Source organism: Pseudorasbora parva, chromosome 6, assembly GCF_024679245.1.
Source record: "Pseudorasbora parva isolate DD20220531a chromosome 6, ASM2467924v1, whole genome shotgun sequence".
Lineage (NCBI taxonomy): Eukaryota > Metazoa > Chordata > Actinopteri > Cypriniformes > Gobionidae > Pseudorasbora > Pseudorasbora parva.
The window spans coordinates 5,291,668-5,318,185 of record NC_090177.1 but is presented as its reverse complement, the minus strand read 5'-3'; the positions used below and the strand labels follow the sequence as shown (position 1 = coordinate 5,318,185).

Here is a 26,518-nt window from a genome sequence, read left to right as displayed (position 1 = left end):
CACAGACACACACACTCACACACACACACACACACACACACACACACACACACACACACACACACACACACACACACACACACACACACACACACACACACACACACAGAGAGAGAGCGCCTTCTCCTAAACCTACCCATCATAGGAAATATTCCGCAGTTTTACATTTTCAAAAAACACCACTTAGTGTGATTTATAAGATGTTTTCCTCATGGGGACCAAAATATGTCCCAACAAGGACAAGGTTTTCGGCTATTGCCATCTTTGTCATAACGTGGGGTTTACCTGTTTGTTTATCAAATGTACATCCCATTGGTAGCATTAATACATTCATTCATTCCACAGCAGCATTACTAACAAACATCTAGTGGGAAAAGAGCAATTATGAATAATAATTATGACTTTTGTAGTTAAATTACTTCCCAAACCTTGCACACTCTAAATAAACTGTAAGTTTAAACTGTAAACTCAAAAATATTATTTAATCCACCTAAATATATTCACCACGATATGGCCTTTGAATGGATGTCTTAATTAGCTTTAATTAAGCTGAAATGTTTCACCTGTGCTCAGAGACGAGCAGAGACGCAATAAATTGTTGAACCTCGTCACTTCCGGTTCTGTGAATGCGGCTTGAACAGTATCAATCATGAAAACATCACCTGTCCTGAGCCTGAAGTCCATGAAGAACTGCACTAAAACAGGCTGGACACACAAACAGACCGTCAGGAGATATTCTGCTTACATCTTCAGGATTGAGAAGGTGTGTTGAAGCATTTACCTCTAAAAGATACTAAAGTTAGACCGTTCACTTATAGTGTGTAATGTAGCTTTCCACATTTTATTAAAACGTGTTAGTATAAATGTATATGAGCGAACCTTTTAATTATAACGATTACTAGATGGTACAGCTAATTGTTACACTAATTGTTTAATAGTAAATTCTTTCCGTTAAAAAAAAAACAAAAACACTAACTTGCAATTGCAACCGAGCCAATTCGTATTTAATGTGAAAAACGTTTTGGGTTTTAACTTTATATTTTTAAGGAGCTGTCCATTGACGTGAGTGATGCCGTCTCTTTGATGCGGCACCGGGCCGATGCGCATGCGCAGGTTGGCACCGAGGCCGCGCGCCTCTCCAAGTTCAACCGGCGGCGCGTCATCACGCAGAGAGAGCTCCACACCGCCGCCGTGCGCGCGCTCCGGGACAAATGCGCCTGACCGCTGGAGTTAAATTATTCCCACTTTTAGACTTTTAAATTAATAAAGAGTTTTCGTTTTTTTTTTAAATGTCTTTGTCTTTACACTGTGACGTTCTTTCATTTTTCACTTATTTTTTGGATAATGATTTCTGGGTGAGAGAAATGCCAGTGTGCTTGTTTTATTAGCGCAAACGCTCTCTGTTTTACACTGTAGAAAAACAATTTGATTTCTGTTTTGCATGCAGTAACTTTCATGTATATATGGAATTAAACAAACTCTCTACTTAATCAAGTAAACTTAACAAAGAAAATGAGTAGTAATTTTAACTTGGCCAGTTTGTGGTCATTTCTACTTAGTTGAAGTTTATTTGCAATGCATATTAGGCTACTAACTAACATGGAATGAAACGCACTATTAAAGTCTATGCTTTAAGTAAATAATCCAGTAGATATAATTGTACACCTCTACATAATGGCAGTATTGCAGACTGTAAACGCAGAGCTCAATACTTTAGTGGTGGTAACATTCGATGACTTGAGTATAAATGTGTAATTTTGAGTACACTAACTCCAAGTGTCACAAAATGGCAAGTTACTAATAACAAAAGCAATGATAGTGTTAAACTGGCAACAACAAAAATCAATGAATTAACTAATTTATTCAGACCCCAGAGACAGATGGATAGTCAGACCGACAGTGAGAGATGGATGGATGGACTGATGGAGAAACAGTCAGACGGACAGACAGACAGAAAAATGGATAGCGAGATGGAGACGGACAGATGGCCAACTAGACAGACTTAATTTTATAATGCTGATGTTTATACTTAGTACAAGCCTGAGTTTACTTACTTTATTGCCTGAACTAACTTTTTTCTACTGAAGTTACATTAGTTTTTTCCGTAGTATTTACTTCACCACAAAATAATGATTAGTGTATATGCACTTTTTGGATAATACAGCACAGTTTTACAGGTCAAGCTGTGGAGAGGAAAAATGTCACCTTTACATTCAGAGATGATCTCAACATTAACAAATACTATAAACTCAATCTTTTGGATTTAATGGTATTGAGAGTCAGAAGAGAGCAAATTTGAAATGTAGGCCATGTATAAAATGTCATTCATTAAAAAAAATATATAAAATGAATGTAAATCCAAGCGACAGGTAGCTGTGATGGCAAAATCTGAGGTATAGATGATACTTCCAACGTTTTGTTAGAAAGCCAGTGTTAGTGTTTATTTAGACTGAAGGATATGGAGGACAAAACCTGCAAAAACAATAAATACATAAATCCACAAGTCTACATGTATAAATAACTGCAAAAGAAATACATAAAACCCCATATTCCTGCATAAATATATATTCATTAAATATATCATTGTGCAGGACAATTCTCAGGTTAGCATTTGCTAATTTTTATTACTCTCCACATTGGTTTTATGTAATGATCTCCACTCACATTTAATCGTTTATAAATTTATGCAGGAATATGCAGATTTATTTGTATACTTATATATTTAAGTAGAATTTTGTGGATTTATTTATGTATTGTTTTTGCAGGTTCCGTCCTCTATAGATATAGTCCATTTTCACACATGCATTGGAGACCTTGTTGTTTTTCTTTCTTTCCCATTTTCTCTCTAAAAATAAGAAAAGAGAGAGAGAGAAATCCGTGAGAAGGGTCAATGGCGACACTCGTCACTTGGTGGCGCTGTAACAGTGATGACGTCATTTACAAAGTCTGTTTGGTGATTTAAATTATTAATAATTAACTGGGACTATAAGAAAAGAACCCTGTTTATGTCCAAATCTTTGAACAATAGATAATTAATGCAGTATTTAATTAATAAATATATCCGAAAGAACTTTATTGCCAAGTGTGCTTTTATTTCGTATTTTATTTACAACTAGACCTTCATATTTGTGAAAAGTACTACTCTTAACAACATAGTTCAACATTTCAGATAAATTAATAGTTAATCACATAAACGTCGCACACCTGTGTGTGATAGGTGCGTAGGAGAGCAGGACGAGTCTATGACGATGTGTTCTGCCATCCATCGTGATGTGATGAGTTTATGATAATGTGTTCTACCATTCACTGTGATGTGATGAGTCTATGACGTTTTTTACCATTCATTGTGATGTGATGAGTTTATGATGATATGTCTGCTACCATTCATTGTGATGTGATGAGTTTATGATGATGTGTTCTATCTTTCAGTGTGATGTGACGAGTTTATGTTTTCTAATATTCATTGTGATGAGATGAGTATATGAAGTGTTCAATCATTCAGTGGGATGTGACGAGTTTATGATGTTTTCTACCAGTCATTGTGATGTAATAAGTTTATGATGATGTGTTCTATCATTCATTGTGAAGTGACGAGTCTATGATGTCTTCTTCCATTCATTGTTATGTGACGAGTCTATGATGATGTGTTCTATCATTCAGTGTGATGTGACGAGTCTATTATGTTTTTTAATATTCATGGTGATGTGATGAGTTTATGATGAGGTGTTCTATCATTCATTGTGCCATTATTGATGCATTGTAATGTGATGGGTTTAAGAGAAGCGAACGATTGTGGTGTGATGATCTTACGCTAATGTGTTCCATCATTTATTGTGATTGGTTTACGTTGACCTTAAGATTGTGATTGGTCAACGGTACCCTTTAAAAGAAATGAAAGTTTCTTATGTTTTTTTCATGCCTGAGGAAGATCGCAAGATCGAAACGTTGCTATGAAACAATAAATCCTTTTAATTGCAAGTTGATAGTGTGCGGGACTTCTCCTTTCCAATTGAAGATAAATTAATAGTAAAATAGTGGTGTTTGGATCAGCACACGAACCACTGCTTTTGATTCTCTCTCATTAAAGATGCATATCCATCAATATATTTCATCGGATCCAATTCAAATCCGACCAACTTTGTTAAATTTAAGTTTTAGATGTGTTTCACAGTAACAGATTATTACTCACACGCACACACACGCATATATTTTTAATGCAAGGACACAGTATTCACAGTAAACCTTTTGAAGAATGCACAAAATTATACTTAGTAGATTATACAATAAAGCAGCCAACATTTTGTGCTTGAGTGCATTATTATCAGTCACAGCCTATAATGCGTCAAAGACAGAATTATGTGAGTGACAAACGCTTTTAATTCTGTTACTAAATTATTATTCCCATCTTTAAATCGCTTGACAATCACCCTTCCAACAACACTGCCTGGAGGCGGGACACTGCCTGTTAGCGTTGACTGACGCACGTGACCACCAATCAGATGCCCGCGCTCCTGACTAGGCGGGGATAACGGGTTTTTTCTCGCCAATGAAAACTCCCCGAGCGAAGCCTCCGTCCAATGAGAAACGAGCGGTCAGCTGACGCCGCTTAGCATCTATTGTACACAAGACTCGAGCTGAGACAGACGCGAATCACTGTGAATCCAGAACTCATGTGAATTCATCCCTCATTTACCAGCGGACCTCTTCATAAAGGTATGCTTTCCGTGTGCTTTTCGGTCAGTTTCTCTAGGAAAAAGCGTGACTCAAAAGTGCAAATAACAACTGCGCATTGGAAATCACATGCTTATTAGTTTAGGCGTTAATTAGCTTTGCAATCAAATCTACAGAACCCAAAATCAAATTTTGTGCGTTTGCTCTCTGAATTAATAAATATCACTGTGCAAATAAGTAAAATAAGTTCAAGATAGAAATGGAGTTTGGTTATAGTGAATGACATGCATTTTTACAATAACAATAATACATGCTATTATATAAATAGTAAAATGTGAAATATTAAATATGACCATTTTTACACGTTTTTTAAAATGTCAGAAGCATTGAGGTTATTGTTGTCATGATTTTTGTGATGTTTTTATGTTATGTTAAAGGTATATTGTTCATCCATAAATCAAAATTGTCATTAATTACTCAACCTCGTGCTGTTGCAAACCCATAAGACTTTTTTTTTGTTAATCTTTGAAACAAATGAAGATAATTTTGGTCCAAATGCACAACTGCCGCTTTCCAACGCGCAACCAACGTCAACTCAACGCGCATGCGCGGTAGTGCTCTCATGAACACGAGATTATTTAGTAAATATAAAGTGGTATATTATGTGTTTTTGAGTGAAAAAGGTGGTCGCGCCGTTTCATAATAATGATGTTAAACCACTGGAGTTCTTTAAAGGCACACTATGTAGTTTTTCGCCGCTAGAGTTCGCCTATTCAAAACAATATGGCGTTGATGACGCCGAGATTGAGCTCGGAATTATTTGAGTTGTCCTCTCACTTCACCTCACAGCCGGTGGAAAAGAATCGGGACCTGGATGAATTTTACTCATTCTCTAAGGTTTTGTGTTTATAAAGCGAGACATTACCACAAATGTTATTACTAAATTAACCAACATAAATGATCACACCAAATCAATCCATTTAAAAACTTTCTTGTGAGAAGTAATTTCAGCAATACTGGCTGTCTCCCTTCTCTAGCTCTTAAAATGGCTTCAAAAGACATCGAATCTGCACTATAAAAGCAATCTGTGCACTCCGATTCAACACGTTCGCTTTCATTGCGGGATAGCTGTGGGAAATCTGTGGAATTACCTTTGTCTCAATAAAACTAAATGAAACTATAAAACTGAGCAAAACTTTTTCAGAAGTAACCAATAATATCGATAACAGTTGTATCCATGTACAGTGTGCAACAGTTCTGGCTATATTTGAATAAAAACATTCATGTGTTTATTTGGCACGTTAATTATTTAAAAACGTTTTATGTCAACAGTGGCGTAACTTTGTTTTAAAGTGTGTGTGTGTGTGGTGGTGGTGGTGGTGGGGGGGGTATATTAAGATGTCCAAAAATCAAGTCAATAGTTCATTTATTAGCTAATATAAACCTCATGTTTAATTCTTGCATCTATACTGAATATCATCAGTGGTTGTATATCAAGAGCAGGGGCAGTTTTTTTAAAATGCATTTTATTTCATGATTTCACCGGAACAAATAGAAAGTCTCTCGACATTTCATTCTATAACTTTAGGCAGTATCAGATTTATATGATGTTTAATTCGTTATTTTACGTATGCATATTCCAATGAGATCACTCACTTCTGCGTCGTCTTTACCTGTGTTTTAATCAGGAGATTCTGTACTCATTCAGTAGATGTTATAGCGCCCCCTACTGTATAACAGTGAAAACATGGAAAAAATCTCATCAATGATAGGGAAGCGATTAAAGCGCTCGTCTGTGTGTAGACTGCACATGCACACGCCACTGATAATAGAGCTCCAGATCGCTCTATTATATAAGAAACTAATGAAGTGATGTTTTTTTTTTGTATTAGTTAAGTTCATACGTGCAACAAGATGTTTAAAAAAAGTGCTGGAGACATGTCCCACCCGCAAATTACACCTATATATCAATAACCCGCAACGAACTGTTGCACACTGTACATGGATACAACTTTTATCGATATTATTGGTTACTTCAATAACACAAACGTATTGTTGAAGAACAAGCAGGTGGAGATAATGAAGATGAAGCCGCCGCCGCTCTATGTCTCTCCTGAGAGCTCATCTTTACGAACTAATACAAAGCACCGCGAGATCATTCCAATATGTGCAGCGCAGGTCAAAGAGCACCTGTCCATCAAAAGCTCTTTATCCAATCAGAGTCGATCACTGTTAAGCCCGCCCCCACCAGAGGTTTGTGTCAACTGCAAACGAAAAACTGAGAAATGTAAGCGAAATCTTTGGCAATGCATTCACTATCCACTATTTGCGAAAACGAATCTTTGAAAAACATTAACAAAGAATGAAGCATACTGAATATCCTGTTACATTATTTTTAATAACATAAATGCAACCTTGGTGAGCAGCAGAAGACAATTTAAAAACATAAAAAATCTTGCATTAAAATTTCGATTTGAGTTCATTTTTTTTCCATCTTTTTGTTTTGCTTCTTTTGTAACGGCATATTTTGATAGTTTCTGAAAAAGTTTCGTTCAGTTTTGAGACAAAAGTAATTCCATAGAAATCACTCAAATTTGAACATGCAAGTGATTTGATAGCATTTTGTAATTCGTAATACATGGGATGGGAGCTCTTTGAGAGACCGTTTTCTTTGCGCTTATACCAACAACGCACACACAAACCGCCTTAAAGGGTCAAATAAACTCAAACTTGTTTTAAAATGTCTCGCGTCTTTAGTGAGTATTCACGTAAACGGAGTCGGTTATGTCTTATGCGAATATAAATCGTGCAATAGTATGTGTCATGGCATGTGTAAGAATAGTAAATTGGACCTAACATACTGCTGTCTGTCACTAAATACCTTTTTTAGCTTTAATTGTAAGGATTTACCTGTTTAATGTGGGTCTATAAATAGTAGGGATGCACGATATTATCGGCACGACATCGAAATCGGCCGATAAACGCTTAAAATATAAAAATCGGCATCGGCCGATATGAAAACATTATGCCGATATGCCTTGCCGATATGATAACGTGTTGATATGCGCCTGCAATAACTCGCGTGTGCAAGGAGTGCTACAGCGATGAGACCATGTCAGCACTGCAGTCATTCTTCAAGTGAAAACAAGAAAATACATTGCATGTACAGTGATTTATATTGACTGTTTTTAAATGCTGCCTTGAATTTCTGAATGCACGTACAGAAGGACGTGACCGTCAGCAGCAGATTTGCCACGTTTTCACAACAAAACTAGCCCAAAACAAGCCCAATCGCGTCTCCCCACTCTCTAGCAGGTGCGGCAGCCTCCACAGCAGCAGAAGCTCCTCCAGGTCCTAGTGCCCTCCCGCTAGACCGCTATATATTTATACATGTAGTGGGGGCGCTGTTGTTACACTAATACAATGAAAAGTAGAATACACAAATAAATTGAATAAATTGATAAATTTACTTGTTCTGAATAAACAAATCAGTAATGATGTCATAAATCACAAGCATGACAATTGTAAATTAAATACTTTTATATACAGTGTATTAATCTGTAATAAAATTTTACGAAATGGATGATGAAAAATAATCCAAGGAGCTCTACAATAATTGTAGAATTAAAAGACAGCATCAATGGATGTCATGCCACCCCCACTTCATGTGCACAAACGTTAAATCCAAAAATACAATATTTAGGTTACAGCTGCATCTGGGGTGAAAAATTACTTACTTTTTTATTGTTATTTTCAGAGCTTTTAATATACTCTTATCATAAAAAGAACTTTATTAACATTTATTTATCTTCAACAAGAATCCTTTTAGTAAGGAGACCTCAGAAATCTGAAACCAGAATGAAAATAAATAGTTTTTGCTCAAAATGGTGTTGTTTCCAAACAAAGGGAAAAAATAAACATATATCGGCATCGGCCAAAATGAGCCGAAAAATATCGGCATATCGGATATCGGCAAAAATCCAATATCGTGCATCCCTAATAAATAGTGAAGGCTATCCAGTGTTATTTTAAATTTAAAATGTATAATTTTTCTGCAAAAAAATAAGTGCAAATATGAGATCTAAAACGGCATTGGTTGAAACTAACACTGGAGATTTTGTGATATGTAAACGAGACGATCTTATGTATGTTGTCATTGTAAAGCATCATTGTAAAAGCGCAACATAAATAAAGTTGACTTGACGTATTGCATTGATCAGTGTTAAAAGAAAATAAATGTCTAAATGAGATGGTTTGAATAGGCCTGTCACGATAACAAATTTTGCTGGACGATAAATTGGCCAAGAAATGATTGCGATAAACGATAATATTGTCATCTAAAATAATGATAATGGCATAAAAATGCAGGTACACCTTTTTTAAAGATGAATAAACTTTATTTTTTAAAGGCTATTTAACACTAAAAATGGAAAACATTTTAAATAACCACAATAAATGAACAAAACAACCAAAAACAATAAAAGCATGGACTCTCAGTCTGTTTAAAAAAAAATGCACTTGAATAAATACCAAAAACAATAAATCAAATGGATGAAAACTGCAGCGGATGATTGTGTTTTAGGAGCATATTAGGGGCGGCGGTTCACTAAACCCACGGTTCGGTTCGTATCATGCTTTTAGGCTCACGGTTTTCCGTTCTGTACGGTTCTTGTTGTTTTTTTTCTTTTAATCCAGAAATGTACTTCAGCATATGATATATTAATTATCCACAATTTAGGATACAGTATTAAAAAATGTTTTTATATCATAGCCTAATCATGCACAAACTGAACTAGACCATCTCTGGGGAAAGGGATATTTTGATACAGCGAGAGAGAAGACATTGATCACATGCTTTTCATTTATTTGGCAAAAGGAGAATGTGTATGCGGCAGTGGCTCAGTGGTTCATGTAGGTTGTCTACAAACCGGAAGGTTGGTGGTTCGATCCCCGGTTCCACCTGACCAAGTGTCGAGGTGTCCATGAGCTAGACACCTAACCCCAAACTGCTCCCGACGAGCTGGATGGCGCCATGCGTGTATGAATGGGTGAATGTGAGGCAACATGTAAAGCGCTTTGGATGGCCATAGGGTCTGTTGAAAGCGCTATATAAATGCAGTCCATTTACCATTTGTATTGCTATCTCTACAGGAACGTATGTGCCTTTTTAGCACACAAAGATTGAACTGAAGAATTAACTTGCGTTTATCAAACTTCAGTGTAGCTTTAAGCCTCGTTTATGCACGACGCGTCTGTTCGAGCACGAGGGTGCGGGCGGCAAAAATCACGTCGACGCGGGCCCCATTTCGCTTGCCGTTGTGCACCTCAAATTTCGTAACTTTGCGTGTGGCTCCGCAATCGAAGAGCCACGAGTTCCAGACGAATCTGCTGACCGAGAATGACGTCTCATCACGCCGCACCCAGTCTGCGCGTTGAGTATAAACACCTCCCCAAACGGACGAGACGTGTGCAGTCAACAAGAGAGACGAGGAAAACAAAAAAGCATGCACATATTTTTTTATTTTTTTTATCGATTAATTGATATATCGACTATCGCGACAGGCCTAGGTTTGAATGACGGACTGTCAATGTCTTAATGTGTTGTACAAGTCAGGATGGACAAGTGACCGATGCTTGGCAGGGTTTGAAGGTCCTTCATCAGTTTTATAAGCAAAGTAATTCCAGATTTCACTTCTACTGATTTCTTCAGTTTTGGGCGTGTTGAGTGAGATTCAAATCTTGTCACATTTGCTGGTTTCGTGTCAGTTTGGGGGGGAACTTCGGAACAGCAGCTTATAACGAAACAAGCAAAATCACGATATCGTACCAATTGAAAGAAAATGTATACCGGTATTGTCCTAGTACTGGTATACCATGCATCCCAAGAGTAAGGCCGAGTGTTGTGGAGCTGAACGAGGCTGCTGGAGCGGGGCACGACTCAACCGCAGCAGAGCTTTTTTTTGCCACAGTTACTGCTTTCCGCTTCTTCCACTCGTGTTTGTGTGTGTGGTAACCAAGCGGGAAGTTGCTCTTGAAGCCAATACAGAAGTGACTTAAACTGCAATTCCTTGACTGGCCACTAGCGTCCGGCTCCAAAAGGAGCAGAATCTCATTGAGCCCCATTATAAAATGTCCAACTTCACAGCAGAAAAAAACATGTTTACAGTCTGGGACAAATTGTGGTTTTGGTCTATACGGCTAATTTTGCCCTTCATGACGACTGTGAGGGGGTGAATTTTTTTATAACTCATTCGTTTACATTATATAAAGCCTTAAAGTATTGCATTATTAAGGGCGTGGCCACTTTGAGTGACAGGTGGATTGTCGTTTGTCTGCTGTCTGTTAGCCATTGCGTCACCTTAGCTCCGCCCACGTCCCGCCTCTTTGCCCATTGTCTGTTATTACGGCCAGCTCGTCTCTACCTTGTGCTTCAAAACTGCTCTTCAGAAACCTATGGGTGATATCACGGACACTACGTCCATATTTTTTTTTTACAGTCTATGGTGGTAACGCAGTGCTACTTTATCATATTACACACATTTAAGTGTGTTGAAAATGTTATAACGTTGCTCTGCGTTCTCTCCACGGCTGCTTTGAGACACTTGTTCACACTACAGTGAGCTAGATTGATATTAGAATATCATACTAATAAATGCTGGATGTCTTGCGTGGCTAAATGGCATGCAATTAATTTGAAAACATACTGTATAATGGAGAAAATGTTGTACTATAATTCATTTTCTGTAGAGGCCGACTGATTTATCGGTCTGCTGATTTTATCGGCAGATATGAGTCTGTTTATATCGGGGTATATGCCGCAGATATGAGTCTGTTTATATCGGCGTATATGCCGCAGATATGAGCGCGCGCCCATGCGTCCCACAGCGCGCAAATATTCACAAGAAATTGTCAAAATGCTGGTCTTGTCGAGTATCACCGTAAACATCGTCGGTGGTGTCTCAAGTTAACGTAAATATGAAATTTGCTACCACCAGCGTATTTGGTCATTTTCACAAGTTTCATGGCCCACAGATTATATAACATGTAATATATCAAAAGAAAGAACAGACCCTAAGTTTTATTCTCACTTCATGCATTCTTTATTACCAAGACTTGAATGTGGATCCGTTTAATGAAAAAAAGCTACATTTTGAGAAAATCGCAACTAACTTACATTACAAATGGGATTCAGAACAATGATCGAAACACAGATGGAGTCCCTCAACACCTCTAAAGCTTCAGTCCTATAGATCGTCCTGGGTCGACATTTCATTCTATAACTTTAGGCAGTTTCAGATTTATATGATGTTTAATTCGTTATTTTACGTATGCATATTCTAATGAGATCACTCACTTCTGCGTCGTCTTTACCTGTGTTTTAATCAGGAGATTCTGTACTCATTCAGATGATGTTATAGCGCCCCCTACTGTATAACAGTGAAAACATGGAAAAATCTCATCAATGGCAGGGAAGCGATTTCTCATAAGACGAGGTTACAAAAGACAGAAATAAAACCACTCACTGCTCTTGACTGGGTTAATCTATATTTATACACTGAAGATTGTCGTGATATTTTACTTTTGATTACTGTAGCTGAAAATCTAGTTTAGACCTACATGAGAAGAACTGTTTTTCGTTTGTTCTGTTGTATTAATGTAGATTGTATGTATATACTATATATAGTACCAGTCAAAAGTTTGGACGCCAATGGGAAAGTGTCCAAACTTTTCACTGGTACTGTATTATAATATACACGTAAAGAATATCGGTCGACTATGTCGATATCAGACTTTTTTTACTCCCTAATATCGGCATCGGCCCCTAAAAAACCAATATTGGTCGGAATCTAGTTCTATAAATGTCTCCAAACAGTTGTTCATCTGCCTAATAAAACACATAATATACTAAAGGGTCTTTGGTGTTTCCATGGTTTCTACAAAATAAAACCAAATATTGGATATTTGAATCCAACAATCTTACATATTGTGCCTTTAACGATGTCTTTAATACCTTTCTGCGGCTTTAAAGTGGAAGTTTTTTAGTATTTTAGTGTTAGTAGAATTTGCTATAAATATCTTAATCTAATTTTAGAAGATGAACGAATGTCTTACGGGTTTGGAACGACATGAGGGTGAGGAATTAATGACAGAATAAAAATTTTTGGGTGAACTATCCCTTTAATTTGCTGTGAAAATCTCGAGTGGCTTATTATTTAAACGACCGTTATTAGGCTCTTATTTACTATTTGGCAGAATATGTCTGGTCTTGTGTTCTTCTGATCGCCTCTCCGGTTCTCTGCACATCTCACGTCCATCCCTGTTCCCTTCAGATGCAGTTCATGCTGTTGTTCAGCAGGCAGGGGAAGCTCCGTCTGCAGAAATGGTACGTTCCTCTGTCCGACAAGGAGAAGAAGAAGATCACACGAGAGCTGGTGCAAACTGTTCTGGCCCGCAAGCCCAAGATGTGCAGCTTCCTGGAGTGGCGGGACCTTAAAATTGTGTATAAAAGGTCAGTGGAGCAGCTGTGAAGTTGTGCATTGTTTTATACTTTAACTAATAAGAGCTCCACGTTAACCTGTTTAATCAGAGTGACTAAGTTATCCATTTTGAACACGGTATTTTTTTTGAGAATTTCTGTCCCATGATTCAGTGCACTCGATTTGACCTGCCATTACTGTTGTGACCAATGAAGTAAAGGGATCGTTCCCCCAAAAATGAGCCTGTGATGTTTATCTGCTGACCCCCAGGGTGTCCGAGATGTAGGTGTGTTTGTTTCTTCAGTAGGACACAGATTAAGATTTTTAACTCAACTGTTGCTCGTATAATGGATGTCAATGGGGTGTATTTCTATGAGAGTAAAAAACACACAGACATACGAATCCATATTAAACCCTGAGGCTCGTGGAGACACATTGGTGTCTTAAGACACGAAACGATCACTTTCTGTGAGAAACACATCAGTATTTATAGCTCTTTCTTTTTAAAGCTCAAATACAACACTATGTCCAAACGTTGTGACCGCGCCATCACTTCTGCTGGATGAGGTCAAATTACACGATATGGCTTATCTCAATGGGATACAAGCAGTGGAAGTGATCTCTCGCGCGTATCGTATGCAATATCGTGTAATTTGAGCTTGTGGCTTTTGTACATAGTGTTGTATTTGAGGTAAAAAATCTCACAGAAAGTGATCGTTTCGTGTCTTCAGACATCAATGTGTCTCCACGAGCCACAGGGTTTAATATGGATTCGTATGTCTGTGTGTTTTTTACTCTCATAGAAATACACCCCATTGACATCCATTATACGAGCAACGGTTGAGTTAAAAATCTTCATTTGTGTTTGACTGAAGAAACACACACTCCTACATCTCAGACGCCCTGGGGGTACGCAGATACACATCAGTCTCATTTTTGGATGAACTATCCCTTTAATGTAGTGCTCGTTTAAAGAGTTGATTCTCATGCGAAACATGGGCAAAAATTCAAAAAATGAATATTTATGAGTCCAATACACTTCCTTGTGGAATTCCTTGTATGGGTTGGGCACTTATCCCAGAAGAACGAACACACACGCACACACACCGTGAGTAAACCTGCATCAAATGCGGATGTAATGGAAGTACAACATCAATGTACAGAGAGTTTAAAGTTATCCAGGGATAGTGTGTGTGTGTGTGTGTGTGTGTGTGTGTGTGTGTGTGTGTGTGACTCTTTAGCTCCGCCCACTGCACGCCTCCACAAGCTCTGCTGTTTTCAGAAAGAGTCGGTACACTGTATGTCTTTTATAAATCTGATAAAACTAAACTCTTTGGAGATATGAAGGATCAACAGTCAACTACTCTATAGATACTCAAGATTAATATGAGACTACATAAAGTGTGTGTGTGTGTTATGACCCTTTAATGCATTAACTAGGGTTAACTAATGGGACCTTATTGTAAAGTGTTACCATGTTTATTTTAAGTAACGCAAGTCTTTTTAAATGGTTTCAGGTTTTGGTTAAAGACACTCCCCAGGCTAGTGAAGAACATTTAGTGCATATTGAGAGAGTTTAAGATGAAGAGCACATCGTCGTCTTCTCTTCTTTCTCTTTCTCTCTCTCTCTCTTTCTCTCTCTCTTTCTCTCTCTCTTTCTCTGTCTCTCTGTCTCGCTGTCTCTCTGTCTCGCTGTCTCTGTCTCGCTGTCTCTGTCTCGCTGTCTCTGTCTCGCTGTCTCTCTGTCTCTCTCTCTCTGTCTCTGTCTCTGTGTGTGTGACTACTTAGAAAGAGGTTAATGAAAAAATATCTTGGCTACTAATTTAACCCATGCTGTGGGAAAAACTCCTTCCTGGGTGTCTTTAAATATTAGCTTAAGTTTAACTTCAGTTCTAGTTGAGCGTCTTGTCACCTGTCTTGTCACCTGTGAAATATCCACTGTGAGATCAGGAACAGGTTTTAAGAAAGACCGCACTAGAGAGAAGTTATTAAAGTGTCCACACACACCGAGCTCGTTTACTGGCACAGAATGAGGTAATTTCGGTTTAGGAATCGGATGTTCTCTGTCATGCAGTCTTTCAGAAGCATCAGCTCATGTTGTGTGTGTCACTGTGTCCTGTAAACAATCACATGTTCTCCTAATGCCAGTGTGTGTCTGTGATCAGGATGAAAGCGATCGTTCGTTGAGAACAGGGTGTTTCCATGGCAGCAGAAATGGGGGGGGTACTGAGACATTGACCTGGGAACACACACACACACACACACACCTATATACACACTCGCACAAACACCCGCTCACTCATAGGCACTCCCACATGCGGACACACACACACGCACTCACACTCATACTCACACACATTCGTGCTCATACATTTACACACATGCACTCACGTGTCATGCGCGCACACACTCACCCATATACACAAGCGCACACACACACACACACTCACTCTTATACACATACACTCGTGCACTCACACACATTCACACACACACTGACTCATATACTCTCACACACGCGCTCGTGTGCGCACTCACACCCATATACACATACACACACACACACACACACACACACACACACACACACACTCAATCATATACACATACACTCGCTCACACACACATGTACAAACTCACTCATACACATACACTCGCTCACATACACATCCACGCTCATACGCTCACGTGCACCCATACACACACACACACACACACTCATATACACATTAGTCATACTGCTAGATCTTTACCTTTCCTAAAGAACACCCCACTAGTTGCGATTGGGTGATCTGCGTGGTTATGCAGTGATATTGAGTTTAGAATGGGTGCATGTTGCTAGGATGCTGCTTTTATTACAACAAATACCTTTAGTACCTTTAATAAGAATATATTTATTACTTGAATGCTGCTGTGAAACAGGGCATACTGTGTACAGCTCACCGTGGGGCGTGGCCTATGTGAACAGGGCGGAGTCAGTCAGCAGTGTGGGCGGAGCCTGTGCATATGTGACTTCACAAAAGCTAGAATCTGCAAACAGCTTGTTTTGCAACACTTTTTATGATTTATGAGGATTAAAAAAAGATGTGGATGGAATTTTACAAGAATAGACTTGTTGTGTACACACTGCAAACACATAATTGTTTTCAAAAACCATATGAAAGTGAATTTTGCATAATTCCCCTTTAACCCTTAAAGACCGAGACAGCCGCCCATGGCTAAAAATAACTACCGTTCTAAAATGTTTAATAACTTTTAAACCGCTAATCCAATCTGTATGCTGGAAAATGCACCATAGAGAGGAGAATCTCCGCTTTCCATAGGTATAATATGTCTCGCGATTGATCATTCAGAGGCTCCATAGTCAGCGTGGATGCGTCATCAAAATATGCAGCATTGATTTGTCCAGGAAACACATGTAGGTTGTTCCCCTGAGCCAAACAGAAAATAGAAATGATTTTTTAATTAGTCCCACCACCCTGTGCCCAGATTCGTTGAAACTTTCATAACTCAACCAATAAACATAGTGTTTGGTCTTTTGAACCACGAATCACATTTCTCTGAAAAATGAACGTGGGTGTGAATTTGCGTGCATCATGAAACCAAACAGTAATAAACGCGTGCAAAGCGCTCTCTCTCAGAGCACAGCCAGTATATTTCTCTATTTGTATGTAGTTTGTGTTTTACACAATTTTCACTTTTATATTTTCCTCAATTTGTGTTTGAGAAGAATTATGTGCAGAGAGGTTGAAATGTCCGTTTATGAAAATAGCCGCCCACATGTAAAAGTAGCTTCAGTATATTTTATTTCACGGTTTGTTGTCACAACTTGATGTATTGTTTGCCTTTGTTTTTCATGTTCAAATTAAAATATATTTGTTAATTAAAAATGTTTGTTTCAATGTTGTTATTATATAACAACCTTTCTATTTACTTTATTACTTGAACTTTTTAGGACACATTATCAGTAAATAAAATACACCTGTTTTCACTCAAAAACCTAGAAACGCCTAGAATAATGTTATAATAAATGGCTATAACTTGCTGAGGGATTGTTACATGTAGACAAAATTTAATCTGGAAGTGTAAAACAACCAAGTCTAACTTTCTAAAGGAAAAAATCCTAACCTCATGAAGTTCTGTTCGAGTTCACAGTAAAAACATCACATTTTTGCTGCCATTTTTCTTGAAATTATATTTATTTAATCCATTCTCAGAATAAATAAATGTAAAATTGGGACATCAAATGAGCTAGATGGAAACTTCAGGTTCTCCTGTTTAAAATAATATATAACACTTGATGCTAACTGCTAGAATGGGGGAGAAAAACAAAGAAAAGTAGAGGCACATCAGGCGCCCCAAAAATGTTCTAGGTCTTTAAGGGTTAATACTGTCTGTGTGTGTTTGCACTGGATTGTTTCAGTTTCTGAGGCGAGTGTTAGTGCGCTGTGTGTTATTTGTATTCGGTAGCATGAGTGAGTTTATTTTAATATGCGGCCACACGTCTGGTGTGTTTCTGTTTCAGTGTCCTGTCCTCACGGTCATTTCCTCTGGTCTTTATTTCATGAGGAGCCGGAACTCTCCAGGACACACACGATCCACACACACACACACACACACACACACACACACACACACACACACACGACGTGGACTCATGACTCTGATTATGATTAATACAGATCAACACAAACCCAAAGGCTGTTTCTCAAAAGAAAGCGCTTTGTATTTTTAGAGTGAAAGATATTTACGGTAAAGGTCATCCCTATATGTTGATGAACACACACGGGTCACAGCGATTGAGCACTTATTTCATATTTTACTAGCGATGGGTTTGATTCCCTGATGAAATGTAAACCTTGAATATAATTTAAGTTGCTTTGGATGAAAAAATTGCAAAATAGAAAAACGTCCCCATTGACTGCCTGTGCAAACGCATTGATGCAATAAAAATGCAATACAGGTGGTGTGCCAGAACTCTCTTCAGTTAAACAAAGAAAACACTGAAGTCCTTGCATTTGGAAACGCAGATGAAGTTCTCAAGGTGAATGCATAACTTGAGGCCAGGAGTCAAACCGCTCAAAATCAAGGCAGGAATCTTGATGTGATTTTATAGTCGGACTATAGTTTCAGTAGTCGTGTCAAAGCAATAACTAAATAGGTTTACTATCATTGCAAAAATATCCCAGGAATTAGATGCTTTGCCACGTTCAAATCCAGACTCAAAACACGCTTGTTTAGTAGTAGTGGGAAGTTCGGATCATTTTACTGTCTCGGATCTTTGAGTCTCGTTCAGAAAAATGAACAAATCTTTGAGTCATTTCGTTCATTTCAGCAAAATATAATTAAAATGACATGTTAAATAGCCCGACACATCTAGTACTTCTGAAAATGTTGATTACATTTTAAAACGAAATAAAAATAAACTATAGGCTACTGCAACCAAAGCCAAATGATCAGAAACTGAAATGTTTAATGAATTGATTAGTTGTTGGGTCAGGCTATTGCAGTCTAACTCCGTTAGTTCACCTCACCTCCTGATCCGAAACGTTCTTTCTTTTGCAGCTTCATATTTATCACGTTTGAGCTCCACCTCTCGTGTCTTCGAACTCCTCGAGACGTTGGTTGTCGAGTTGACTCGTCTGTGTCTGACTCTGATCAGATCACAGGTCCGGAAACAAAAATGGTTAGTTCTTACGAGTCTTTCGGGTTTGAGTCGTTCGTTCTTTTGTCACGTGACTTGTCAACACTAGTTCACAACCTTTTTAGTAACAAGCATGTAGTTATTTTTTTATTTTATTGTTTATATAATTCTCAGTTAATATCAGACATATATAAATATGGGAAATATATTGACTATTCAAGTATAACATCACAAATTCAATTAGACTATTACTAATTTTGAATCGACTGTATTTTTTTCTCTCTCTCTCTTTCTCTATCTGTCACTCACTCACTCACTCACTCACTCACTCACTCACTCACTCACTCACTCACTCACTCACTCACTCACTCACTTGTCCGAGTAAAAAAAAATGTGCTTGTCCGGAAAAAAAGTTTTTTTTTTTTTTTTTTTTTTTAATCATTTTGCGTGTGTCTGTGTTGTAGCTATTATTTATTCTGAAGCAATATTCTCACCAGTGTTCAGTCAGCTTTGACATATTTAAATCTGCATATTTGTGAATATATATATATATATTTATTTTAATTTAACTATTTTAAATTTGTGATATTTTTACATTTTTACAAGGGCATTTATCCCCTAATCTTATTAAATATAGGCTATGCTTCAGGTTTAATTTTATATTATATTAAGAGACTAATTTTATATTTATATTAAGAGACTATAAGGGGTATTAACAATAAAATTAAATAATTTGCACTGAAAAATTACAAATGCATTAAATAATGTTTAGAGATTTGTAGTTTTGAATAGACACATAAGAAATGTTTAAACATGAAACTAAACCTCCAGTAGGTGGCAGCAGATGGCCGTCTTAATGAGCGAGTCATTGATTCGTTCATTCAAACGATTCATTCAAACACTGAATCATTCAGTAACACATGTTGCTGTGAGACACGTTACGGTTCTGCTGTGTGTGAACGATTTTCGCTGCTGAAATCGAACAAAAACACTAAATATTGCATCTATAATGTAAGTGACTTTAAGTGAATGTTAATTAATTGTTTATGGAGCTGTTATATTAAATCAGTGTCATTTTCAGTCGTGATGGTATTCAGGAAAACGCTCTAGTGTTGTAATTTCTCCTTGAGAAGCTGCACGAGTTTCAACAGCGCGACCTTATTATCATCAGTTCATTATATATTATCATCCACTATCGATCGCCACTTACAATAAATTAATGCACAATCATTCGTGCATTTTGGTGATTTGCTAGTTATTTTTTGTTTTAATCAGGCTCTTGTCCGTCAGGCATGTAAAATTGTCTTTCACTTGTCTCTTCAAAAAATCCACTTGTCCAGGACAAGCGTTAATGTCAAGCCCTTTTTTATAATATATATATATATATATATATATATATATATATATATATATATATATATATATATATATATATATATATATATATATATATATTATAAAAAAGGGCTTGACATTAACGCTTGTCCTGGACAAGTGGATTTTTATGGATTTTTGTGGATTTTTATATATATATATATATTATTACACAGCATAGACTCTATGGGACAGACAGGAAGAACAAAAGATTCAGAACCCATATGTTTCGTTATGCGCATGCGCGGTCAACACAAAATTAACGAATCACTCTCTGAGACAACTCTGTAGTCTCGAGTCAAGTTAAAGATTCGTTCAAAACTATTGTTTCGACACATCACTATTGTTCAGCTAAACGTGAAGTATGGAAACCAGCCTCTCAGAGAGCGTTAAAGGCTAAAGGCTGGTGGTCACAATGTGCTGTAGAAATATGAAGACATTTTCCGTATTATTTTTTACCTGTATTTTGAATTACACATTGCATTAGTTTGTGTTTTAAAGGTCAACGAAAATGTCCATAAAATTACTGGATAATGTACTGGCAGAAAATTACCAGTACATTTTCCATTTTTATTTTTTACAGTGTAGGGAAGTGGTTACATGCCTGTGCTTGTGACACATAATGCACGCTCTCGTGTAAGAGACAAAGCTTAAAGAGTTAGTTCACCCAAAAATGAAAACGACCCCATAATTTACTCTCCCTCAAGTCATTCTAGGTGTGTATGACATTCTTCTTTTGGACGAATACAATCAGAGTTATATTAAAACTGTCCTGGCTCTTCCAAGCTTTATAATGGCAGTGAATTGTTGAAAGTCCATAAAAGTGCATTTTGATTTTATTTTTTACTTAATGTATTTATTTTTCGTTATTAGTTCACTTGATTTGCATGATTTTATTGTATTCTATTTAAAGCTGGGGTAAGTGATATCTGGTAACCGTTGTTGATATTTCAAATCACCAAAAGAAACACGCCCCTACCCCCAAAAAGGGTCACGCCCCTATTTTGATAGCTCCGCCCCACACATACATAGCCCAGGCAATGACTATGGCAGAATCTGTTTGTAACTAATCCAGGTTGAATATTCAATTAAAAAGTGACCCCTTCATCACAAAAACACAAACCGTTCTCATGAACAACACTATAGTACACTAGCTGACAGTCCAGCTAACGACATATTATAATTATGACCAGATTAGAGTTATAGCGATCACAAAAACACAAACCGTTCTCATGAACAACACTATAGTACACGAGCCGACAGTCCAGCTAACGACATATTACAATTATGACCAGATTAGAGTTATAGCGATCACAAAACACAAACCGTTCTCATGAACAACTCGATAGAACACGAGCCGACAGTCCAGCTAACAACATATTACAATTATGACCAGATTAGAGTTATAGCGATCACAAAACACAAACCGTTCTCATGAACAACTCGATAGAACACGAGCCGACAGTCCAGCTAACGACATATTACAATTATGACCAGATTAGAGTTATAGCGATCACAAAACACAAACCGTTCTCATGAACAACTCGATAGAACACAAGCCGACAGTCCAGCTGACGACATATTACAATTATGACCAGATTAGAGTTATAGCGATCACAAAAACACAGATTGTCTCATGAACAACTCGATAGAACACGAGCCGACAGTCCAGCTAACGACATATTACAATTATGACCAGATTAGAGTTATAGCGATCACAAAACACAAACCGTTCTCATGAACAACACTATAGTACACTAGCTGACAGTCCAGCTAACGACATATTATAATTATGACCAGATTAGAGTTATAGCGATCACAAAAACACAGACCGTTCTCATGAACAACACTATAGTACACTAGCTGACAGTCCAGCTAACGACATATTACAATTATGACCAGATTAGAGTTATAGCGATCACAAAACACAAACCGTTCTCATGAACAACACTATAGTACACTAGCTGACAGTCCAGCTAACGACATATTACAATTATGACCAGATTAGAGTTATAGCGATCACAAAACACAAACCGTTCTCATGAACAACTCGATAGTACACGAGCCGACAGTCCAGCTAACGACATATTATAATTATGACCAGATTAGAGTTATAGCGATCACAAAACACAAACCGTTCTCATGAACAACTCGATAGAACACGAGCCGACAGTCCAGCTAACGACATATTATAATTATGACCAGATTAGAGTTATAGCGATCACAAAACACAAACCGTTCTCATGAACAACTCGATAGAACACGAGCCGACAGTCCAGCTAACGACATATTACAATTATGACCAGATTAGAGTTATAGCGATCACAAAACACAAACCGTTCTCATGATCAACTCGATAGAACACGAGCCGACAGTCCAGCTAACGACATATTACAATTATGACCAGATTAGAGTTATAGCGATCACAAAACACAAACCGTTCTCATGAACGACTCGATAGCACACGAGCCGACAGTCCAGCTAACGACATATTACAATTATGACCAGATGGGTAATATAGTTGTAAAGAGGAAACAAACGTATATTAGGAGTATAGTATCTTACCTGTCGGACACATTTTGTGGGCTGACGCTTGAAACCATGAAACACTGAGGGGATTTAGATGCTCCATACGGTGTGGAAATGAACGGGTCTTTATCATCGCTGAAGTGAGCGACAATATGATCGCAAATGGACAAACGAGCGAACATGACACACGAGCAAAAGTCAGCATATATTGGTTCTTTCTTGGGTAATGTCCGTCCTGTGTGACTCGTGCGTTTTGAATAATTCTGAGCCTCTCTTCTCACCATAGACACGCCCCTTACCTGCTGATTGGCTACTGAAAGTTTTTAATCCCACTCGGCCCGAGTCCTTTTTCTCAAACGGTTTTGAAATAACACTTACCCCACCTTTAGCTACATTCACTAAGTTTTTTTTATTACTTAGTTATTCTATGTGCATATTGTAATTTTTAAAATTTATTCTCTCCATTTGCATCTCCATTTATTTGCTCCATTTGAGTGTATATTACCCATCATTATTGGCGCTGTGTGCAGCCTTGCTAAGCATTGTGCTGTTGGCTGCAGACACTGTGGCAGCTCATATTAAACACACTGAACTAAAGCTGAGGCGGCTGAAAGAGGTCTAGACGGATGAGCTGTAATAATGATCGTGACCTTGTGTCTAAAGCAGTTCCTCTGATCGGGCTTTGGTTCGATTCCAGAATTATTCCCTCACAGCTCGCCCCGTCTGACCTCTGACCCCAGCCGCCCTCTCTCAACAGCCTTACTATCTGTCTCTGTAAGCTCCCATCCAAACAGAGCATTAGCATTGCTAAGCAGGCTGTGTGTGTGTGTGTGTGTGTGTGTGTGTGTGTGTGTGTGTGTGTGTGTGTGTGTGTGTGTGAATGAAATGCCAGTACAGGCTTATTCTGCATGTTGTTCTGTATACCAAAATAAGATGAGCACTCTTAAAATGGCACGTTCTTTCTGATTGGCTCCTTGATGATTTTCAGTCAGTGTGCACAAGTTTTTATATTAGTTGTGTTTGGAGGTTACCAATGATGGCTTGAGGAATAACTTAATGTTATATAACTTTTGAAGTTGTTTGAGGCACTTAATAGCAAGATATTTGTAACCATTACTGGTCAACTCCATTTGCATGTTTTAATTGTATTTTATTACTTGTTGTCTCCATTTGAATATTTTATTACGTGCATTACTTGTTGACTCCATTTTAATGGTTTATGATGTTTATTGCATTACAGATTTTATTTTATAACGTCAAATTTATTACCTCCACTCCATTTGCATATATTATTTTAAATTATTAAATTAAATTAAAAAAATTAAATAAATGTCAGTCCTTTTATTTTATTCTCCCTCAGAACTGCATAGCAACACCCTGGCAACCATTCAAAACATTATATCAAACACATACTGTCGCAACACACTAAAACACCTTGGCAACCACTTAGCAACACCCTGGCAACAATCCAGAACATTATTGCAACACACTAAAAATGCTCAGAACACCTTGGCAACTGCAAAGCAACATCATAGTAACCATCCAGAGCACAGTAGTAGTCACCTCAAAACCACATAGCACAACCCTAGCAACCATTCAGAGCATTATAGCAACCATATACTGTAGCAACACATTAAAAACACTCAAAATACCTTGGCAACCACTTAGCAACACCCTGGCAACAATCCAGAACATTATAGCAACACATTAAAAATACTCAGCTGCATAGCAATGCAACAGTAACCACTCAAGAGCTTCTAGCAGTTGCATCAGAACCTGTTCTGTTCATACCCAATGTTAGATATGCATATTAATTACAGCATTTTGGACAAAAGTTGTATGTAGAAGATGGGATTTCTTTCTCATTCCCTCCGCGTCTCGCACACACACACAGGGAAGAGTGGCTGTCCAGAAGACGAAACGAATGAACCATCCCATCTGCTGATCACAGCAGTGTGTTATCACAGAGAGAAGCGCTCGCTCAGCAGCTCTCGCCAGCCATAGATCCGCTCCAATGTGAGAATGAAGATAAATGAAGTGTCACTTGAAAGAAAGGATGCATTATCATTATTAGACACCACACAGACACACACAGTCTGGTGCACTATCTGGGGACTTACCATAGATGTAATGTTTTTTATACTGTACAAGCCATATATTCTATCCCCCTACACTGCCCCTGCCCATAAACCTACCCATCACAGGAAACATTCTGCATTTTTATATTTTCAACATGGCTCATTCTGTATGATTTATAAGCTGTTGTACCCATGGGGACCTCAATTTAGGTCTCTACAGTGACACGAGTCCTCATTAGTCTGTGTGCATTCAGGTAGAAGTCCCCACCAGGCTAGAAAAACATGTACACACTAGGGGTGTACAAGAATATTCGAATAGTTGAATATTCGATCTGTAATTAACATTCGAAAACTAAAAATACTATTCGAATTTTATTTTGTTAATTGGCTGGCTGTAAATGCAGTGAATCCATGAGAAATCCCTCTAAGGCCCCGTCCACACGGAGACGCATTTAGCTGTATACTGTTAGGGGTTAACAGCTTATGACCCAGGACCAGTAGTGAAGAAATGAAGACAGAGTCAGGATTCCAATTAAATAAAAGAAAAATTTACTTAAGAATAGTTTGCAGTTTCAAAAGCAGAAGCCAGCTTCAAGTCTCACAAGGAGTTCGTAGGCCGCGCTCCCTCTCTCACCGTCTCGTTGCCTCGCCCTATCGTACATACAATTGTCCCAACAGTTATACCGTTTTCAAGGTCTTATCCACGTCATTACTGCGATGTGGATGGTTCTGATTGGCTCAGAGACAATGCACAGTCATGGTAAATTTCCACTCGAGTCAGTTAATCTGATGCACGTTTCCACTGACGTGTCACTTGTTGATGCTTTCACCCCAGAATCAGGCCCGTAGTGACCTTCCAGATCTGGAGCAGGCGCCAGCTTGCCCAGAACAACAAGTCCACCCATCTCTTAGGGTGCCCATTGACACCATTCTGATCTGTAACACAGAATATTGCGCACATACACAGATACACAGTCTCTCCAAGGTTGGAGCTGATTAAGCTGCTGTTCTAACTAGTTCTTACCAAAACATACTGATAACATGTGCTTTCATTTAGTGAGAGGGACACACAATAGTACAGGCAATATTCATCTTGAGTCTTTAGTGTTTCAGTAAAAGGAAATATAAAAGAAATAAAACATAATTAAATTAAATGAAAGACAAATCCATATTTCATATCTGGAAGCCGGGCTAAGTGAGCAAGCACTGTTACTGCACTCCTGACATGTTAGGGGTGTGTGATACCTCAAAAATCCAAACACACGACCTTGTTGCCAGTGTTTAGTGACACATCACACATCTCTAGGCCAGACCCTCAGTCACTCCTCAGAGACCAAATACACACTTTAGAAAACAAGAAACTAAAACAAAATCATAACTGGATAGAATCATTATAATAATATAGGATAATATAGGAAGATGAATATTAATTAAGGTGTTGATTATGAAGTTATAGGATATAAATATATACAGGTATATTGAAGCGGCAGTGGATTTCAAAATCCCCCCTTCATTCCCTCCTAATGGCCAATTTTGGGGTCCCAATGACCCCCTAAAGTTGGTCTACCAATTTTAGGCCGCTTCATAATGTTCAATGCTCTCCCCTTTTTCGTTTATAATCTTCCCCTCAGGGATTTAACTTCAACCATTATTAATCTCATCTAATTTGGTTTTATCAATGGCTTGATTGATTACAATAAGCACATATTCATCCTCAGGAGGACATACTACATTAGCACCCCATG

At 37.9% G+C, this 26,518-nt stretch overlaps 1 protein-coding gene and 1 long non-coding RNA gene across 5 annotated transcripts in view; both read left to right on the top strand.

The window, feature by feature from the left end:
* Positions 1-599: 599 nt before the first annotated feature.
* Positions 600-1,290, top strand: LOC137079179 (uncharacterized). The gene is made up of 2 exons (XR_010905411.1): positions 600-763; positions 1,048-1,290. It is a non-coding gene; the product is annotated as an uncharacterized lncRNA (long non-coding RNA).
* Positions 1,291-4,591: 3,301 nt separating this feature from the next.
* LOC137078297 (AP-1 complex subunit sigma-2) overlaps positions 4,592-26,518 on the top strand; it is a 101,174-nt gene continuing 79,247 nt past the window's right edge. For all 4 annotated transcript variants that reach the window (XM_067445472.1, XM_067445471.1, XM_067445470.1 and 1 more), the window contains exons 1-2: positions 4,592-4,713; positions 13,002-13,180. In XM_067445472.1, the coding sequence (XP_067301573.1) occupies positions 13,002-13,180 (179 nt within the window). In that variant the 5' untranslated portion in view covers positions 4,592-4,713. The remainder of the gene's footprint in view (positions 4,714-13,001; positions 13,181-26,518) is intronic.